An 18,999-nucleotide genomic window follows, 5' to 3' on the forward strand; every position below is an offset into this window, starting at 1 on the left:
TGAGATGCATCCCTACCTGCCCAATGGTTGGAACCCAGAGCCTGGCAGCCCCCCAGACCAGAAAAAAAGGGGGCAGGGAAGGAAGCCCCCTCCCTTATTTACTGCAGAGAGCTGGCCAATCTCGGAGTGATTCAACCCTCCTCCCACCGTCCAAGGAGGGTCAAATTAAATGGCTCAACTGTGAGATGGGAAACATGTCCGGACCCCTGCCAGCCCCCCCCCCTCCGGCTGTGCCCCCCCCCCATATCCCGCCCCACTCCGTCCTGGTGGTACCCAGCTTTGTGCATTGGCTGAGCCAGAAGTGGGGAAGGCACAGTCTGTTCAGCGCTGGCTGGTGGGCCCCGGGGACCGAGACCCTCGGGGGTGGGGGGACCCTATTGTTCGGTGAGGGAGAGACGCAGGATCCGCTCCAGTTCTTCCTGCTCTAGGCGTGAGCGCCGTTCGGCCTCTTCCTGCTCTTTGGCAGAGAGCGCCATGGCCAGGCGCAGCTGCTCGGCGTACGTGGGCAGTCCGGGGCCCCGGCCTGCTGTGGGGAGAGGCGGCTGCGGGGTGGAAGGCCGCGGGGATGGCATGTGCTGTGGTGTCCTGGCGGGAGGAAACGGAAGGCAGGTTAGCCGAGCATTTGGAGTGGTGATGCTTCCTAATGCTTCTCTGGACCTCAAGATTACACTCCTTGTTGATCGAGGGGTCCTTGGTCCTTTCCTGCAGATGTTTCATGGTGAAACTAGGGAACATCAGCAGGGCTAGAAGGGAGTGGGGTGTGTGGAGAGGAGGAGGAGGAGGAGGAGGAGGAGGAGGAAGGGCTGTGGGGTCCTTGGTGCCCTCTGAGCTGGGTGGTTTCCTTGCAGATGTTTCATGACCCAACTAGATTTTTTAAAAAGCCACTTTTTAAAAGCGCTATTCTAACGGTCGCTAAACGGATGGTTGTAAGTCAAGGACTACCCGTGAGAGCGTAAAATTGACAAATATTCAGAACGAGGAAATGAAATTGACGGAAGTGACCCCGGGAGGGAACCTCACCTGTTGACTCTGCGCCCTTCCTGGGACACTGGCAGAGTACCTGGTTTGCTGTTGGTCAAAGCTTCCCAAATAGTCACCTGTGGGGAGGAGAGACAGGTAATTTGACTCCCCCCAAAGGCGATTTGGACATTTAGGAGACCTGGCTCAGATGTGGAAACCAGCCTATGGTTCATTGCCCCTTTTTAAAAACCTCCAGACATGAAGCACCCACGAGGTCAGGTTTCCGAAGGATGCCCTCATTTTGATTCATGAGCCTCGAGCCAAGTTTCAAAAGAGAAACAGTCATTTATTAGAGGCACCATTTCCACAATACCCTCTTGCAGTCCGATCTAAGCCTCATTTGAATTATGACTGAACTTTGTCCCTGTTCCTCCCCTGCCCTCAGTCTGTGTCATAAATCACATTCACCAATGAGGTGCACACCTCCCAAGCCGGCTGTAGTAATCTTGAGATCTGACTCTAGCCGAAGGTATGCGTGGAATGCGCTCCCCCACTCCTTTCCTCACCATGGCAACTTTATGAGTTGACAGTACACAGTACATCTAGTGGCAAGCTGTTCCATAGGTTAAATGTCCTCACTGCTAGGAAGTTTCTCCTGAATTCCAGGTTCCTTGATTAGTTTCCATCCATAGTTTCTTGTTTTGCCCTCGGGTGCTTTGGGAAGTAAGCTGACCTCCTTTTCTTTGGGGCAGCCCCTCAAATACTGGAATACGGCTATCATGACATTCCCCCTATTCTTCCTTTTCTTTGGACTGGCCAAACCCAAATCCTGAAGCTGTTCTTCATATGTTTTGGTCTCCAGGCCTTTCATCGCCTTTCAGAGAGCCAAGGTGGCGCAGTGGTTAGAGTGCAGTACTGCAGGCCACTTCAGCTGACTGTTATGTGCAGTTCGGCGGTTCAAATCTCACCGGCTCAAGGTTGACTCAGCCTCCCATCCTTCCAAGGTGGGTGAAATGAGGACCCAGACTGTGGGGGCGATATGCTGACTCTGTAAACCGCTTAGAGAGGGCTGAAAGCCCTATGAAGCGGTATATAAGTCTAACTGCTATTGCTATCTATCTATCTATCTATCTATCTATCTATCTATCTATCTATCTATCTATCTATCTATCTGTCTGTCTGGGTGAAATGAGGACCCAGACTGTGGGGGCGATATGCTGACTCTGTAAACCGCTTAGAGAGAGCTGAAAGCCCTATGAAGCGGTATATAAGTCTAACTGCTATTGCTATTGCTATCGCCTTAGTTGCTCTTCTCCGCACCATCTTTTTTGTAATGTGGTGACCAAAACTGGACGCAGGTGTGGCCTCACCAAGGCTTTATAAAGCGGTGCTAATACTTCACCTGTCTATGGAGATTCTCCGTCCTCCAGGTCATGGTTGTCCCAAAGGATTTTTCAAGAGGCAACTGGACTTTATGGTTTTTCTTCAAAGACATTTTGCTTCTCGTCCAAGGAGCTTCTTCAGCTCTGACTGGATGGTAGGGAAGGATTGATGCTCCTTGCAGACAGCTGGTCATTTGCATCCTTATAGAGGGTCCTTGAGGCCACCTGGAGGTTTCTCTGTGTCCTCAGGGTCCCCTGAGTGGTGCAAATGGTTCCTGCAGTCTGCAATTTTTCCCTCTGGAAATCCATTCTTACTCCCACATCATTCCAAGGGTCTTCATCCCAAATTGCGTAGCTAAAAGACTGAAGAGATTCTCCTTCATCCAGGTCATGGTTGCCCCAAAGGTGTTTTTATCCAGGAGGCAACTTGACTTTCTGGTTTTTTCCTTTGAAGACGTTTCGCTTCTCATCCCAGAAGCTTCTTCAGCTCTGACTGGATGGTGGGGAATGGAGGGATTGATACTCCTTGCAGACAGCTGGTCATTTGCATCCTTTTTAGAGGGTCGTTGAGGCCACTTGGAGGTTTTGCTGTGTCCTCAAGGTCACCTGAGTGTTGCAAATGGGTGTGGGGCCTTCTACAACAGTCAGTTCCAAGAAGGCTCCACACTCATTTGCACTACTCCAAGTGGCCTCAACGACAGATAAATCTCCAAGTGGCCTCAACAGCTCTCTAAAAAGCATGCAAATAACCAGCTATCTGCACGGAGATAAATCCTTCCCTTCCCCACCATCTGGTCAGAGCCGAAGAAGCTTCTGGGACGAGAAGCAAAATGTCTTTGAAGAAAAACCAGAAAGTCCAATTACCTCTTGAAAAAGCACCTTTGGGACAACCATGACTTGGAGGACGGAGAATCTCCATAGACAGGTAAAGTATTATACTCCTTGCTGACATCTGGTCATTTGCATCCTTTTAGAGGGTCGTTGAGGCCACTTGGAGGTTTCTCTGTGTCCTCAGGGTCACCTGAGTAGTGGAAAGGGGGGGTGGAGCCTTCTACAACAGTCCTTTCAGCAGTTCCCAGAAGGCTCCACCCCCATTTCCACCACTCGGGTGACCCTGAGGACACAGAGAAACCTCCAAGTGGCCTCAATGACCCTCTAAAAGGAGGCAAATGACCAGCTGTCTGCAAGGAGGATCAATCCTTCCATTCCCCACCATCCAGTCAGAGCTGAAGAAGCTTCTTGGATGAGAAGTGAAACACCTTCAAAGAAAAACCAGAAACTCCAGTTGCCTCTTGGATAAAAAAAACACCTTTGGGACAACCATGACCTGGATAAAGGAGAATCTCTACAGACCTTTAGCTACACAATTTGGGATGAAGACCCTTGGGATGATGGTGGGAGAAGGAATGGATTTCCAGAGGGAAAAATTGCAGACTACGGGAACCATTTGCATCACTCAGGTGACCTTAAAGAGACAGAGAAACCTCCAAGTGGCCTCAACGACCCTCTAAAAGGACGCAAATGACCAGCTGTCTGCAAGGAGCATCAATCCTTCCCTTCCCTCCCATTCAATCAGAGTTGAAGAAGCTTCTTGGGTGAGAAGGGAAACGTCTTGGAAGACAAAAACAGTTGCATCTTATCAAAAACAAAGGGACCTCTGGGAATACTTCACCTGATTTTGATTCTATGCCTCTCTTTAAACAACCCAGGATCGTATTTGCATTTTTGGCTGCTGCTGCGCACGGCTGGCTCATCTTTGTGTTTTTTTTTCTTTTTCTTTTTTTCTTTTTAAATGTGTTTTTATTTTCCATTTCATTTTCGTACAGTCACATATATACTGTGCATAACCGGGGCCATATAACATTAAACAATAAACACAGCCATTCCTCTTGTCAATAATAGCCCCCAAAATAGAAACCCAATGTACCTCTTCGACCCTCCATACACCCTTTCTTTCGCCCCCCTCCAACTTCCCTTCTTCCCTCCATCATTCCCCTCTACCCTACTTCCCCTCCCCCTCTACCACTCCTCTCTCCCACTACACTCCCTCCCTTCCTTCTCACCCTCCCTCCCGTTCTCTCTCCCACCCTCGCTACCCCTCTTTCTTCTATCCCTCTACTCCTCCCTTCGGTGTATTTCTACAATCTATTAATATATTCAGCTTGTCCTATTTTTACAGTGAAATTAAAGAGCAATAGTATACAAGTGCCATCACGTTACTTTAAAATCTAGCACATACTATATATCCCCCCTCTCCCCCTCCCCACTAACACCCCACCTCCCTTCTCCCCCCAACTTCCCAGAGCCCGTAAACGGTATAGATTTTTAACAAACACAGTCTAAAATATATTAAAACAAAGGAAATTAAAAAAAAGAAGTTAATAACGGCTGGCTCATCTTTAAGTGACCGTCTACTAGGACTCCAAGGTCCATCTCCCAGTGACTGTTTCGGAGCCAGGTTCCACCTTTTCCCTTCCCATGGATGCCCTGCTTTTGCCCCCTCCATCCCATGAGGTCGGTCCCTCCCCCATACCTGGTCGTATTCACTGCCCGCCTCTAGCAAGCTCTGCTGGATGGCGAACTGCAAAAGATCATCCTCGTCTTCCCTCAAGGGCTCCGGGTGCCTGCCGACCACGCTGTAGCCTTGGGGGGCTTCGAAGAGGGAGGGGTCCATCTCAAAGCAGCGGCAGGAGCCTGCAAATAAAGGGGGGGGTGTCAAACCACCATCAGAATAACAAGAGTTGGAAGCAGGAGTGAAATACGGTTCCACTACAAAACCACGTTCGAGTAAACCACGCTCGACTAAAGCGCGTAGCTGACGTCATCAACAGGGCGACAACAGCACAGAGACAGAAGCACGCTGTAAACGCTAAACCTAAAATTAACCTCTAAACCTAAACCTAACCTCCCTAAACCTAACCCTAACCCTAAACCTAACCCTTAACCTAACCCTAACCCTTAACCTAACCCTAAACCTAAACCTAACCCTAACCCTTAACCTAACCCTAAAGCTAACCCTAACCCTTAACCTAACCCTAACCCTTAACCTAACCCTTAACCTAACCCTAACCCTTAACCTAACCCTAAACCTAAACCTAACCCTAACCCTTAACCTAACCCTAAAGCTAACCCTAACCCTTAACCTAACCCTAACCCTTAACCTAACCCTTAACCTAACCCTAAACCTAATCCTAACTCTTAACCTAACCCTTAACCTAACCCTAAACCTAACCCTTAACCTAACCCTAACCCTAACCCTAAACCTAAACCTAACCCTAAACCTAACCCTTAACCTAACCCTAAACCTAAACCTAACCCTAACCCTTAACCTAACCCTAAAGCTAACCCTAACCCTTAACCTAACCCTAACCCTTAACCTAACCCTTAACCTAACCCTAAACCTAATCCTAACTCTTAACCTAACCCTTAACCTAACCCTAAACCTAACCCTTAACCTAACCCTAACCCTAACCCTAAACCTAACCCTAAACCTAACCCTTAACCTAACCCTAAACCTAAACCTAACCCTAACCCTTAACCTAACCCTAAAGCTAACCCTAACCCTTAACCTAACCCTAACCCTTAACCTAACCCTTAACCTAACCCTAAACCTAATCCTAACTCTTAACCTAACCCTTAACCTAACCCTAAACCTAACCCTTAACCTAACCCTAACCCTAACCCTAACCCTAAACCTAACCCTTAACCTAACCCTAACCCTAACCCTAACCCTAACCCTAAACCTAACCCTTAACCTAACCCTAACTCTAACCCTAAACCTAACCCTTACCTTAAGTTGAATCGGCTTGCTTTCAAAGCGCTATTTAAAGCGCCCTTCTTTCTCCGCGCTCGCCGTTGTCGCCCTGTTGATGACGTCAGCGATGCGGTTTAATCGGGCGCGGCTTAGTCGAGCGCGGTTTTGTCGTGCCACGGTGAAATACAACAAGCCTCACCGAGTTACAGAGAGCTAAGAAACAAACAATGGCCCTTTACACAAAAATAACACAGAAGCTACACAACTGACTCACACACCCACAGCGCACAAGCAGCCGGACTTCGCCCCAAATGGCCCCTTGCAACAACAAGCAGGGACCTCACAGAGTCGCAGCTCCAAAACCAACGCTCACACTCTACGCAAAAATAACACCAAAGCTACACAACTCAACTCGCGCACAATCTCACGCACAGCCAGCGGCGACAATCGGCTGTGCCCCACTTTTTTTTTTTTTTTTAGCAAATAAGTAGTAAAAAGAAATGATTTAATAAAAAGTTGTTTTTTTAAAGGTTCCCACTATCTGCGGCACAACTGATTGTGGGAAACTTTTTTTTTTAAACTTTTTTAAAAGTGTTTTTTTAACTACCTGTTTGCCCGGTAGTAAAAAAAAAATAACGTTTTTTAAAAAGTGTGGCACAGCTGGTTGTCACAGCGGATCGTGGGGTTGTGCGAGTCAGTTGTACGTGGCTTTTGTGTTATTTTTGTGTAAAGTGGGATAGTTTTGTTTGTGAGCGCTCTGTGAGGTTCTTGCTTGTTGTGGCAGGGGGCCTTTTTGTGTGTGTGAAGTCCAGCTGCTTTTGCATTGTGTGTAAGTCAGTTGTGTAACTTTTGTGTTATTTTTGTGTAAAGTGTGATAGTTTGTTTCTGAGCTCTGTGTAACTCGGGGAGGCTCCTGCTTGTTGCACCGAGCCACGCCCACCGAGCCACACCCACCGAGCCACGCCCACAGAAACGGTAGGGGAAATTTTTGAATTTCACCAGCTTGGAAGGGACCCTCGAGGTCATGTAGTCCAACCCCCCACCCGAGCAGGAGACCCTACACCATTTCTGACCGATGGCAGTCCAGTCTCTTCTTGAAAGCCTTGTGATGAAGCTCCCACAACTTCTGAATAACAATAACAGAATAACAGAGTTGGAAGGGACCTTGGAGGTCATCTAGTCCAACCCCTTGCCCAAGCAAGAGGCCCTACACCGTTTCTGACCAATGGCCAGTCTCTTCTTGAAAGCCTCCAGGGATGAAGCTCCCACAACTTCCGAAGGCAACTTCTCTTCCATGGGTTGATTGTTTCTCACAGTCAGGAAATTCCTCCTTAGTTCTAGGAAACTATTGGATTTGATCAGGGATGGAAGGCCACTAGGAGAGCTTTTCTTTTCAATTAAAATCTGTCTTACATCGCTACCAATTCCCAGGGGGCGTTATCGTCCGACTCACCAAATTCTCAAAGCCTCAAAGTAAATCAATATTTATTTCCCAATTTTTTTTAAAATGGAAAATAGATGTCAGAAAGATTAAAATCTTTCTGACGGGATCTCGGTCCGTGGCCAGCCTGCTAAGGGGTGCATTTTGAACAAGATGACTGAGCGTTGCCCGCATCATAAAAATAAAATAAAAAATAAAGAAATATTCCATAGTTGTATTCAACCAGTAGATGGCAGTATTAACAAGTTCGGATCTATGGTATATTCTCTGTGCTCTTGCTCTAAGTAGAATTTCCTGTTTCCTGTTACAGTTGCGTGACTGAGCAGTAAAACACATGGTGATTGTTCTTTTTGTTTGCTCCATGTGGTGCTTTACATAAACAGAATTTCTAACAATAACCTTCTCCAAGGTGGCTCAGCTACTTAGTAGGAGAGCCCAGAAATTGGGGGAGGGGGATAAAAAAAATTATAGAGATGGTCTTCACTGGGGGTGCCACCCCATTTTTACACACACATCTAACCCATGTGAAAAACTACATCTAACCCATGTGAAAAACTACATCTAACCCATGTGAAAAACTACAGGTAGTCCTCAACATACACCCATGCATTTAATGTCCATTTAAAATTACAACGGTGCTGAAAAAAGCAACTTATGACCATTTTTCACACTTACGACCATTGTAGTATCCCTGTGGTCACATGACAAAAATTCAGACACTTGGCAACTGGTTTGTATTTATGACGGTTGTAGTGTCCCTGGGTTATGTGATCCCCTTTTGCGACCTTCTGACGAGCAAAGTCAATGTGGAAGCCAGATTCACTTAATGACCATGTGATTCAGTTACAAACTGCAGTGAAGCACTTAACAACTGAGGCAAGATAAGTCATAAAATGGGGCAAAATTCACAATGAATGTCTCACTTAACGACATCAATTTTGTGCTCAACTGTCATCATAAGTTGAGGACTATCTGTTGCAAGTGTCTAAATGTATACAATCCAGAGTCACTTTGGACAGTGAGATGGGCAGCATATAAATTTAATCATCTTCTTTTAACGATCCCACAATCCCTTGCGGGGTGGAGTCTGGGCAACTGAAGGGAGCTGAGGGTTTTACTGGCCCGATGCTCTTCCTGTTGCCAATGCGGAGTTTCGTTCAGCAGATATATTCTCATTGTGCCCAGAGAGAGAAATATCTGCCTCTACCAAGGATTGAACTCACAACCTCCTGATTGTCAGGCGAGAGTTTCACCTCTAGGCCACCGCACCACTCACCAGTATATAAATTTAATAAATAAAATGCTTGTGATGTCATCTTGACCACCACCCCCGCCCACTGGCTTTGCAGGGCATCTCCTGACCCACCTTGCCTCGTGGCCCCATTCTCCGCCCCCCCCCCCACTTACCAAGGGAGCTGGAGCTGCTGATGCTGGACCGGTCACTCCCGGGCGAGGGGGCATCGCTGCTGGGGCTGCCGGTGCTGCGGAGGGAGACCACCGGCTCGTCACAGCCGTTCAGGTTGCCAAAGGTGATGCGGGCATTGAGGATGTGGAAGATGGGGATTTCTGGAGGGGAGGGAGAAGGAAGTGTGCGCGTTTGTGTGTGTGTCTCCTTCAGCCCAGGGGAGAGGGAGGGTCACTTTAGGGAGACCCACTTCAGCCAAGGCACACCGGGACTCTTCCATTAGCCTCTGGGCTGGGTCTCTTGCACTACAACTCCCATCTTCCACCATTGGTGTAAAGCAGAACAGCTCTCTCCTCTCCACCATACCTCTCTCTCTCTTTTTTCTCTCTCTCTCTGTCTCCCTCTTTCTCTTTCTCTCTCTCTGTCTCTGTCTCTCTTTTTCTTTCTCTCTCTTTGTCCTCTCTCTTTCTGTGTCCTCTCTGTCTCTCTCTTTCTCAGTCTCTTTCTCTGTCTCTCTTTTTCTTTCTCTCTCTCTTTCTGTCTCTCTTTCTCTCTCTCTCTCTGTCCTCTCTCTTTCTCAGTCTCTTTTTCTTTCTCTGTTCTCTCTGTCCTCTCTCTCTGTCTTTCTCTCTCCTCTGTCTCTCTCTTTCTCATGCTCCCTTTCTCTCTCTTTGTCTGTCTCTCTCTCTCTGTCTGACTCTCTTTCTCTCTCTCTCTTTCTCTCTCTCTGTCCTCTCTCTTTCTCAGTCTCTTTTTCTTTCTCTGTCTTTCTCTTTCTCTCTTTTTCTTTCTCTTTCTGTCTCTCTTTTTCTCTCTCTGTCTCTCTGTCCTCTCTCTCATTCTATGTCCTCTCTCTGTCTTTCTCTCTCTCTCTCTCTCTCTCTCTCTCATGCTCCCTTTCTCTCTCCTCTATCTCTCTTTCTCGTGCTCCCTCTCTCTCTCTTTGTATTGTTTGTATCTCTCTCCTCTCTCTGACTCTCTTTCTCTCTCTCTTTCTCTCTCTCATGCTCCCTTTCTCTCTCCTCTGTCTCTCTCTTTCTCGTGCTCCCTCTCTCTCTCTCTCTCTGACTCTCTTTCTCTCTCTCTCTCTTTACCTCTCTTTCTCTCTCTCTCTGTCCTCTCTCTTTCTCAGTCTCTTTTTTTCTTTCTTGTCTTTCTCTTTCTCTCTTTTTTCTTTTTCTCTCTCTCTCTTTCTGTCTCTCTTTCTCTCTCTCTGTCCTCTCTCTCATTCTATGTCCTCTCTCTGTCTTTCTCTCTCCTCTGTCTCTCTCTCATGCTCCCTTTCTCTCTCCTCTATCTCTCTTTCTCGTGCTCCCTCTCTCTCTCTTTGTCTGTTTGTCTCTCTCTCTCTCTGACTCTCTTTCTCTCTCTCATGCTCCCTTTCTCTCTCCTCTGTCTCTCTCTTTCTCGTGCTCCCTCTCTCTCTCTCTCTCTGACTCTCTTTCTCTCTCTCTCTCTTTACCTCTCTTTCTCTCTCTCTCTGTCCTCTCTCTTTCTCAGTCTCTTTTTCTTTTTCTTTCTCTGTCTTTCTCTTTCTCTCTTTTTCTTTCTCTCTCTCTTTCTGTCTCTCTTTCTCTCTCTCTGTCCTCTCTCTCATTCTATGTCCTCTCTCTGTCTTTCTCTCTCTCTCTCTCTCTCTCATGCTCCCTTTCTCTCTCCTCTATCTCTCTTTCTCGTGCTCCCTCTCTCTCTCTTTGTCTGTTTGTCTCTCTCTCTCTCTGACTCTCTTTCTCTCTCTCTTTCTCTCTCTCATGCTCCCTTTCTCTCTCCTCTGTCTCTCTCTTTCTCGTGCTCCCTCTCTCTCTCTCTCTCTGACTCTCTTTCTCTCTCTCTCTCTTTACCTCTCTTTCTCTCTCTCTCTGTCCTCTCTCTTTCTCAGTCTCTTTTTCTTTTTCTTTCTCTGTCTTTCTCTTTCTCTCTTTTTCTTTCTCTCTCTCTTTCTGTCTCTCTTTCTCTCTCTCTGTCCTCTCTCTCATTCTATGTCCTCTCTCTGTCTTTCTCTCTCCTCTGTCTCTCTCTTTCTCGTGCTCCCTTTCTCTCTCTCTCTTTCTCTCTCTCTCTCTTTCTCTCTCTCTGTCTCTCTTTTCTCTCTCTCTGTATCTTTCTCTTTGTCTCTCTCTTTCTCTGTCTCTCTCTTTTCTCTCTCCTCTGTCTCTCTCTCTCTCTCTCTCTCTCTCTGTCTTGCTCTCTTTCACACTCCCTGGGCAGCATGCTTTTAGAGGGGTGGACCCCCAACTCCCAGAATTCCATAAGATAGTATGGTTGAAGATTTAACGACTCCCAGAATTCCCTTACGAGAGGCTACGTGGCCCACAGCCCTGGGTCATTTCTCAATCTCATTGCTTCCAATGTGCCGGAGAGCAAATAGAATAATTGCTCTCTTATTACAATCCCTTTCTCTCCGATCTCTCTGCCCTGCGAGAGATGCCAGAAGTTCTCTCGGCCATTTTTAACTTCCCTCTTCCCGCTGCGGTATCGACATCTCACCGATCTTGACGGGGAAGCCGGGTGGCAGGCGAAGCGTGATGAAATCCCGGAGCTTGGCGAAAAGGGCGTTGCTGACCGCCATGAGGTCAATGATGGGGGCCACCTGCTCGGCCAGGGACAGTGGGTGGTCTTCGCACAGCCACAACTTGGCTTTGAACCTGGGGTGGGGGGGAGGCAGGAAGGGGAGGCGGGGGTGTGTGTGTGTGAGGAAGGGTCCCTCAAAAAAAAAAACCCCAGCCCCAATGCCCCCCCCCTCTGCTCTGCTCTCACTTTTGCGTCTTGGTGGTGAGTTCAACGGGTCGCCCCATATCCCGGGTCCCCAGCTCAAAATTGGGGTTGAAGTATTCCTCGGGCGTGATGGCCGTGGGGTTGGCGTGGCTCAGCGTCTGAGTGATGAGAGCCTGCAGAGGGTCAGAGAGAAGATGGGGGGGTGACGGGGGTCCCCACCACTGGAGAAGCACCTTCCGGGGGGGGGGGAACTGAGGCCAAGTGGCCGCTTTACCCAGAATCACAGAATCGGCATTAAGAGAGCTCCTAAGAGATCATCTAGTCCAGCCCGCTGCAAGATTCGCTGCAGCAGGGGTGTCAAACTCTTTTTCTTTCTTTTTTTCCCAAAAGGTTTAACACCCTCCCCCCCCCCCCCCCAAACAGCTGAAGGGCCTGCCAGTTACTCACCCCATTGTTGGGCCCCACGTGTTGCTCGGCGATGCCCAGGAACGACTGCAGTGGGGTTTTGCCACCTGGAAGAGAGGAAAGCTGTGAAAAGGGAGGACGTTGAATGTGTGGGTGGCACATCTGGGGCACAACGGAGTGGTGCTCGTGGCCTAGAGGTGGCGCTCTCGCCTCACAATCAGGAGGCTGTGAGTTCAATCCTAGGTAAGGCGGATATTTCTCTCTCTGGGCATAATGAGAATACATCTGCCGAAACAAAACTCCGTGTCGGTGACAAGAAAGGCATCTGGCCAGTAACACACACTCAGCTCAGCTCCATTGTGTAGTTTTCTTTTCTTTTTAATTAGCATTATTTCTAATTAGACCCGTGTCCAGACCCCCCAGGGAAACAGGGTGAACAGAGAGACTACGGAAAATCAAAATAAATGACACTCAATCCCTGACTTACAACAGTTCATTTAGTGACCATTTGAAGTTATGACAGCACTGAAAAAAGAGAATTATTATGACTGTTGTTCCCTCTTACGATCATGGATCCAGTGGTCACGGGCTCAAAATTCAGACGCTCAGCAACCGACTCATATTTATGACGATCGCAGCGTCCCGGGGTCACATGATCCCCTTTTGCGACCTTCTGACCAGCAAAGTCAATGGGGGAAGCCGGATTCACTTAACGACCGGGTTACTAATTTAACCATGGCACTGATTCGCTTAACAACTCAGGCAAGAAAGTTGTAGAATGGGCAATGGTCTCGCTTAGCCACATAAATTTTGGGCTGATAGCTGTCGCAAGTCAAGGACTTTAAGACTTTTTAAAGTATTATTAATTATAGTACATTCATATTTATTACTTATATTATTTTATAAAATATATACTTATATATAACTTTACATAATTTATATATCTATATCTACATCTATTATATATCTATATCTACATCTACAATCTATCTATATCTCTATCAATCATCTATCTATCCTATCTCTATCTTATCTATCATCTATCTATCATCTATCTATCTATCTATCTATCTATGTCTGTCTGTCTGTCTGTCTATCTATCTATCTCTACCTCTCGTTATCTCTCATGCCGTGTCTGTCTATCCATCTATCATCTATCACCTCAGATGATAGATAGATAGACACAGACAGACAGAGATTATCTATCTATCTATCTATCTATCTATCTATCTATCTATCTATCTATCTATCTATTATAGTAATAATTAAATGATTAAACCGATGTTAAAAATAGGAGGAATGATATCTATCTCTAAGGAGGTTTTAAAGTACTATTAATTATAGTACATTCATATTTATTACTAATTATATTATTTTATATAATATATACTTATATATAACTTTACATAATTTATATATCTATATCTGTATCTACATCTACAATCTATCTATATCTCTATCAATCATCTTTCTATCTTCTATCTTATCTCTCTCTCTCTCTCTCTCTCAATCTCTCTCTCTCTCTCTCTCATCTATCTATCTATCTATCTATCTATCTATCTATCTATCTATCAATCAATCATCTATCTATATCTATCTTAGTAATAATTAAAAGATTAAACCCATGTTAAAAATAGGAGGAATGATATCTATCTTTAAGGAGGTTTTAAAGTATTATTAATTATAGTAAATTCATATTTATTACTAATTATATAGTTTTATATAATATATAATTTTTATAATTTTATATAATTTTATATATCTATATACTGCATATCTATCTATATTTATATCTATATCTATTCTCTCTCTCAATCATCTATCTATCTATCTATCTATCTATCTATCTATCTATCTATCTATCTATCTATCTATCTATCTATCTATCTATCTATCATCTACCTACCTACCTACTATATCTGTCTGTCTGTCTGCCTGTCTGCCTGCCTGCCTGCCTGCCTGCCTGCCTACCTATCTATCTAATTGTAGTAATAATTAGATCATTAAACTGATGTTAAAAACAGGAGGAACGATTAAGGCCCACTCCTAACCTGCCAACTGAAAGGGCGAAACAATCCAGCAGGTGAAACTCCGAAGCGAAGTGATTCTCACCTTTAGTTTTCCCCTTGTGCTGCTCGGAGAGGTGTTCGGTCCGCGTCCGGGTGATGAGTTCTACATTGGAAGCCCCGTACACCTGTTGGCCAGGAGGGACACACGGTACGTTTCCTCAGCGTCCTCCCCCGAGGCCCCTCCCTGCCCCTCTTCCCATCAACTTCTCAAGCGTCTAGTCCTCAGTGTCTCACCTTGGCTTCGTACCCGTTCACCACCTCGGTCTTTTCACTCCTCCAGCCTAAAATACCCGTCTTGTTCCTGGCAGAGAGAGAGAGAAGGAATCAGTGGGAGAATTATAAGTGATCCTCAACTTACAACCATTTGTTTAGTGACATTTCCAACTAGCCCTGAAGAAAGTGATTTACGATCAGTTTCACACTTATGGCCATTGCGGCATACTCCCCCCCCCCGCATGGTCACGTGATCAAAATCCAGAGGTTTGGCAACTGACTCGTACTTATGGCGGTCGCAGTGTCCCGGGGTCACATGATCACAGCTTGTAACCTTCCCAGGCAGCATCCAACAAGCAAAACAGATTTGTTTAATGACCACATGATTCACTTAACAACTGTGACAAAAAAGTTTGTAAAATGGGGCAAATTATTTGCCTTGCTTAACCGTGGAAATTTTGGTTCAATTGTGGTGAATTGTGGAGGGGGATTGTGGAGGCCCTTGGCTGTCTCTGAGCTTGGTGGTTTTCTTGCAGATGTTTCATGACCCAACTAGGCAACATCATCAATGCTAGAAGGGAGTAGGGGTTGTGGAGAGGAGGAGGAGGAGGAGGAGGAAGAGGAGGAAGAGGAGGAGGAGGAGGAGGAGGAGGAGGAGGAGGAGGAGGAGGAGGAGGAGGAGGAGGAGGAGGAGGAGGAGGAGAACTGTGGGATCCTTGGTGATCTCTGAGCTTGGTGATTTTTCTTGCAGACATTTCACGACCCAGCTAGGTAACGTCATCACTTCAATAACCAGCTTAGATGTCCCTCTGTGAACTTCAAGTTAGTCGCCAAAGCCGGGTCTTCCAACACATCTTCAGTCCAGGAAAATGAGGGGATTCCCCACGTGTATAAATTGCACTCCCGCACTCTTCATTTTTTCCCCCTAGATTCCCCCACCACTACCACCAACGCCCCGGCCCTTCGGTTGATGCCCCCGTGCCCAGTTTTAAACCTTCAGGGACAAGCTGTGTCAGGCCTGCCGCCATCTTTCCTTCTGGATCTCTGGCCTGCCACACTTTCCATTATTCTGCTATGCATTTTCTATGGTGGGAAAATGGGAGCTGGGGATTAAATGCAGCACTGCAGGCTACTGCTAGATCAGCAGGTCAGTGGTTCAAATCTCACCGGCTCAGGGTTGACTCAGCCTTCCATCCTTCCGAGGTGGGTAAAATGAGGACCCAGATTGTTGGGGGCAATATGCTGACTCTCTGTAAACCGCTTAGAGAGGCCTGAAAGGCCTATGAAGCGGTATATAAGTCTACTGCTATTGCTATTGTACGGAGTTAGATGACAGGTAGCCATAACAACATTCTTTCTAGAAAGCCAAGGTCACCCTTTTGTCTCTGCACCTCTGCACCTGACCGGAACTAGAGGGGTGGAAGCTGCCAGCGTGGCAGTGGGAGATGGGACCATGGGATGGGCTTGTGGGTGTGGGGTAAGATATTGAACTTCCAACTGGGTGGGGAAAACTGGGAAGCTTTCAGATTCGGGTTTTCCCAGATGTGCCAACGTGGCTCTCTTCATAAATTGGGACTTTGAGGAATCCTTTGCCTTGGACTCTGATTTAATTCTGGATGCTATTTGGGACCCTGACAGCCACGCACCTCCCCCATACCTCTCAAAGGCGATATTGCGCATGTCCAGATGCGTGGCGACCACGGGGGCCATCAGGCGCCCCATCACCTGCTCCTCGGTGGGCTGCATGGCTGCCAGGATGGTCTCCTGGTCGTGGGAAGCCAGCGCCAGCGTTTCGGAGTACACCACCTGCCGGTTGTGATCCACCTCCATGAACACCGCGCTGGTATCTGAAGGGAGGAGGAGGAGGAGGAAAGAGAGGGGTTACCTGTTTGAATAGAGCCCTGTTGTGGCCCAGCAGGAGCCGTTGGAGCTGCCACCAGACTCCGACAGTGAGGGGCCCTATGAGTCGGCTCTGGAGGATGTGGAGGACCCTGGACAGGGTTCCGACTCCGAGCAGGGCGCAGAGAGACTGGTTGGCCAACAGGTGGCGCCTGAGCCTTGGACCAGTGGGGAGGAGAGAAGGGAGAGTGATCCAGAAGCCAGCAGTGAGTTGTTCCTGGATGCACGCCATCGAAGAGCTACTAGGCGTCAAGAACAACTACGTAATTACAGGAGGTAATTACGCTCAGCTGATGGTCATTAGGCTCCTCTCCAGACTAAAGAAAAGTCTGCTTGTGCCACACCCTTCTTGCAGAAGTCAACGCTTGGACTAAAGGGAAACTAACTTGGCAGGCTGGATTGCTGCCAGAGTTTGTCTGAATTGCTGCCAAGGTCCTTATCTGTTTGTTTACTTGGCTTTCAGACACCGAGAGTCTGGTCTTGTTATTAAAGGACATTCTCATTAAGCGTGTCTCGGCTTTCATTACTGGACGGAGGAGGGGGTCAGAACAAACCCCTTCCCCAGAAATGTAATCTCATTGGTCCAGATATTGAAAGCAGCCTCGTCTCATGAGCCTTTGAAGAAAGCTCCTTCCCCAAATCTTCGGATTGGTCCAAACATTGAAAGCAGCCTCGTCTCTGGTTTTGCAGGGAAGTGAAAAACGACGTGGCTGCTTTAAGTGACCTGAGCAAGACGTTTTAATGAGCTTCTTAAAGCAGAGGCAGCTTCTCCTTTTTTTGCCAAAAGGAGGAAAGCATTTTCTACCGCGAGGAAAACAACAACACGGTGGCTTTCATGAGCCACCGAGAGGTGTGAATTTCAAGGTAGGCCATGCAATCCTTTCCACCTACCTTGGCCCCGGAAGATGAAGCTGTGGTTCCCACGCTGCCACGTCATGTGGTCGAACCCCAACAACGTGGTGTCCACCCGCAGGTTCTGGCCACACTTCCACACCTTGTAGGTGTCGCTGGGGCAAATCTTGGAGACCAAGGGGACTGCGAAAAAGCAGAGGGAACCGAAGAATTAGGGGGTGACACGATAACAGTATGCAGGTATTTGAGGGGCTGCCCCAAAGAAGAGGGAGTCAGGCTCTTCCCCAAAGCACCTGAGGGCAGAACAGGAAGCAATGGGTGGAAACTAATCGAGGAGAGAAGCAACCTAGAACTAAGGAGAAACTTCCTAACAATAAGGACAATTAGCCGGTGGAACAGCCTGCCACCAGAAGTTGTGGGTGCTCCATCACTGGAGGTTTTTAAGAAGAGTCTAGACCTGTGATAGCGAAACTGTGGCATCCATGCCACAGGTGGCACACAGAGCTCTCTCTCTGCGGGCGCATGAGCCATCGCCCAGCTCAGCTTCACCGCGCATGCATGCAACTCCTGCTGATTTTCGGCTCTCCGCCAAGCATGAGAGAGATGCGCATGCATGTATAAGGGAAGCGCGTATGCACAGGATGTGGGGAACACAGAGGGCGTCCCCCCGTGCCCTGCTTTTAGTTCCAGGAGGCTTCAGGGAGGCATGTTAGCTAGGCCCAAAACGGGGCACACGCATGCATGGGGGTTTGCGTGCATACACAGGGGCAGGGAGAGTGCAGGTGTGTGTGTATGTTCACACATGGGCAGCGGGCAGGGAGCATTGCATGATGGGTGTGTGTGTGCTGTTGCATGCACAATTTTGGCACATGAGGAAAAGAAAGGTTAGGTGAGTTCCTATCTGTTTGGACCGCCTCGGCTGAGTAGGTAGTAATTCGGCCAGCCACGCCCCTGAACTGGTCCTATCGGGGGGGCGCCATAGGCTTTTTTGCTTCTTCACATGCGCAGAAGCAATTTTTTTTTACTGCAGCGCATGCATGCACAAAGCGCGCACACAAAGCACATTATTCTGAGCGAACCGGCAGTAGCAGAAGCTGGAACCCATCCCTGGTCTAGACAGCCACTTATCTGAAATGGTAGAGGGTCTCCTGCTTGAGCAGGAGGCTGGACTAGAAGACCTCCAAGGTCCCTTCCAGATCATCCATCCATGCATCCATCCATCCATGCATGCATCCATCCATAAATCCATCCATCCATCCATAAATCCATCCATCCATCCATAAATCCATCCATCCATCCATAAATCCATCCATCCATCCATAAATCAATCAATCCATCCATCCATCCATCCATCCATCCATAAATCCATCCATCCATCCATCCATCCATAAATCCATCCATCCATCCATCCATCCATCCATCCATAAATCCATCCATGGCGCAGTGGTTAAATGTAGCACTGCAGGCTACTTAGCTGACTGCAGTTCTGCAGTTCAGCTGTTCAAATCTCACCGGCTCAAGGTTGACTCAGCCTTCCATCCTTCTGAGGTGGGTAAAATGAGGACCCGGATTGTTGTTGGGGGCAATATGCTGACTCTGTAAACCGCTTAGAGAGGGCTGAAAGCCTATGAAGCAGTATATAAGTCTAACTGCTATATCTATCTATCTATCTATCTATCTATCTATCTATCTATCTATCATCTATCTATCTATCTATCTATCTATCTATCTATCTATCTATCTATCTATCTATCTATCTATCTATCTATCGGATTGTTGGGGGCAATATGCTGACTCTGTAAACCGCTTAGAGAGGGCTGAAAGCCTATGAAGCAGTATATAAGTCTAACTGCTATATCTATCTATCTATCTATCTATCTATCTATCTATCTATCTATCTATCT

At 47.3% G+C, this 18,999-nt stretch overlaps 1 protein-coding gene across 1 annotated transcript in view; it reads right to left on the reverse strand.

Moving 5' to 3' along the window:
- Positions 1–268: 268 nt before the first annotated feature.
- Positions 269–18,999, reverse strand: part of ANKRD13B (ankyrin repeat domain 13B) — a 37,269-nt gene continuing 18,538 nt past the window's right edge. The window contains exons 5-15 of the mRNA XM_032217026.1: positions 17,135–17,278; positions 16,002–16,191; positions 14,366–14,432; positions 14,175–14,256; positions 12,105–12,169; positions 11,700–11,830; positions 11,430–11,587; positions 8,945–9,103; positions 4,876–5,036; positions 1,021–1,097; positions 269–585 (exon numbers count right to left, since the gene is read on the reverse strand). Coding sequence (XP_032072917.1) covers positions 375–585; positions 1,021–1,097; positions 4,876–5,036; positions 8,945–9,103; positions 11,430–11,587; positions 11,700–11,830; positions 12,105–12,169; positions 14,175–14,256; positions 14,366–14,432; positions 16,002–16,191; positions 17,135–17,278 — 1,445 coding nt within the window. The 3' untranslated portion in view covers positions 269–374. The remainder of the gene's footprint in view (positions 586–1,020; positions 1,098–4,875; positions 5,037–8,944; positions 9,104–11,429; positions 11,588–11,699; positions 11,831–12,104; positions 12,170–14,174; positions 14,257–14,365; positions 14,433–16,001; positions 16,192–17,134; positions 17,279–18,999) is intronic.

The sequence above is a fragment of the Thamnophis elegans genome, chromosome 4, assembly GCF_009769535.1.
Source record: "Thamnophis elegans isolate rThaEle1 chromosome 4, rThaEle1.pri, whole genome shotgun sequence".
Classification (NCBI taxonomy): Eukaryota; Metazoa; Chordata; class Lepidosauria; order Squamata; family Colubridae; genus Thamnophis; species Thamnophis elegans.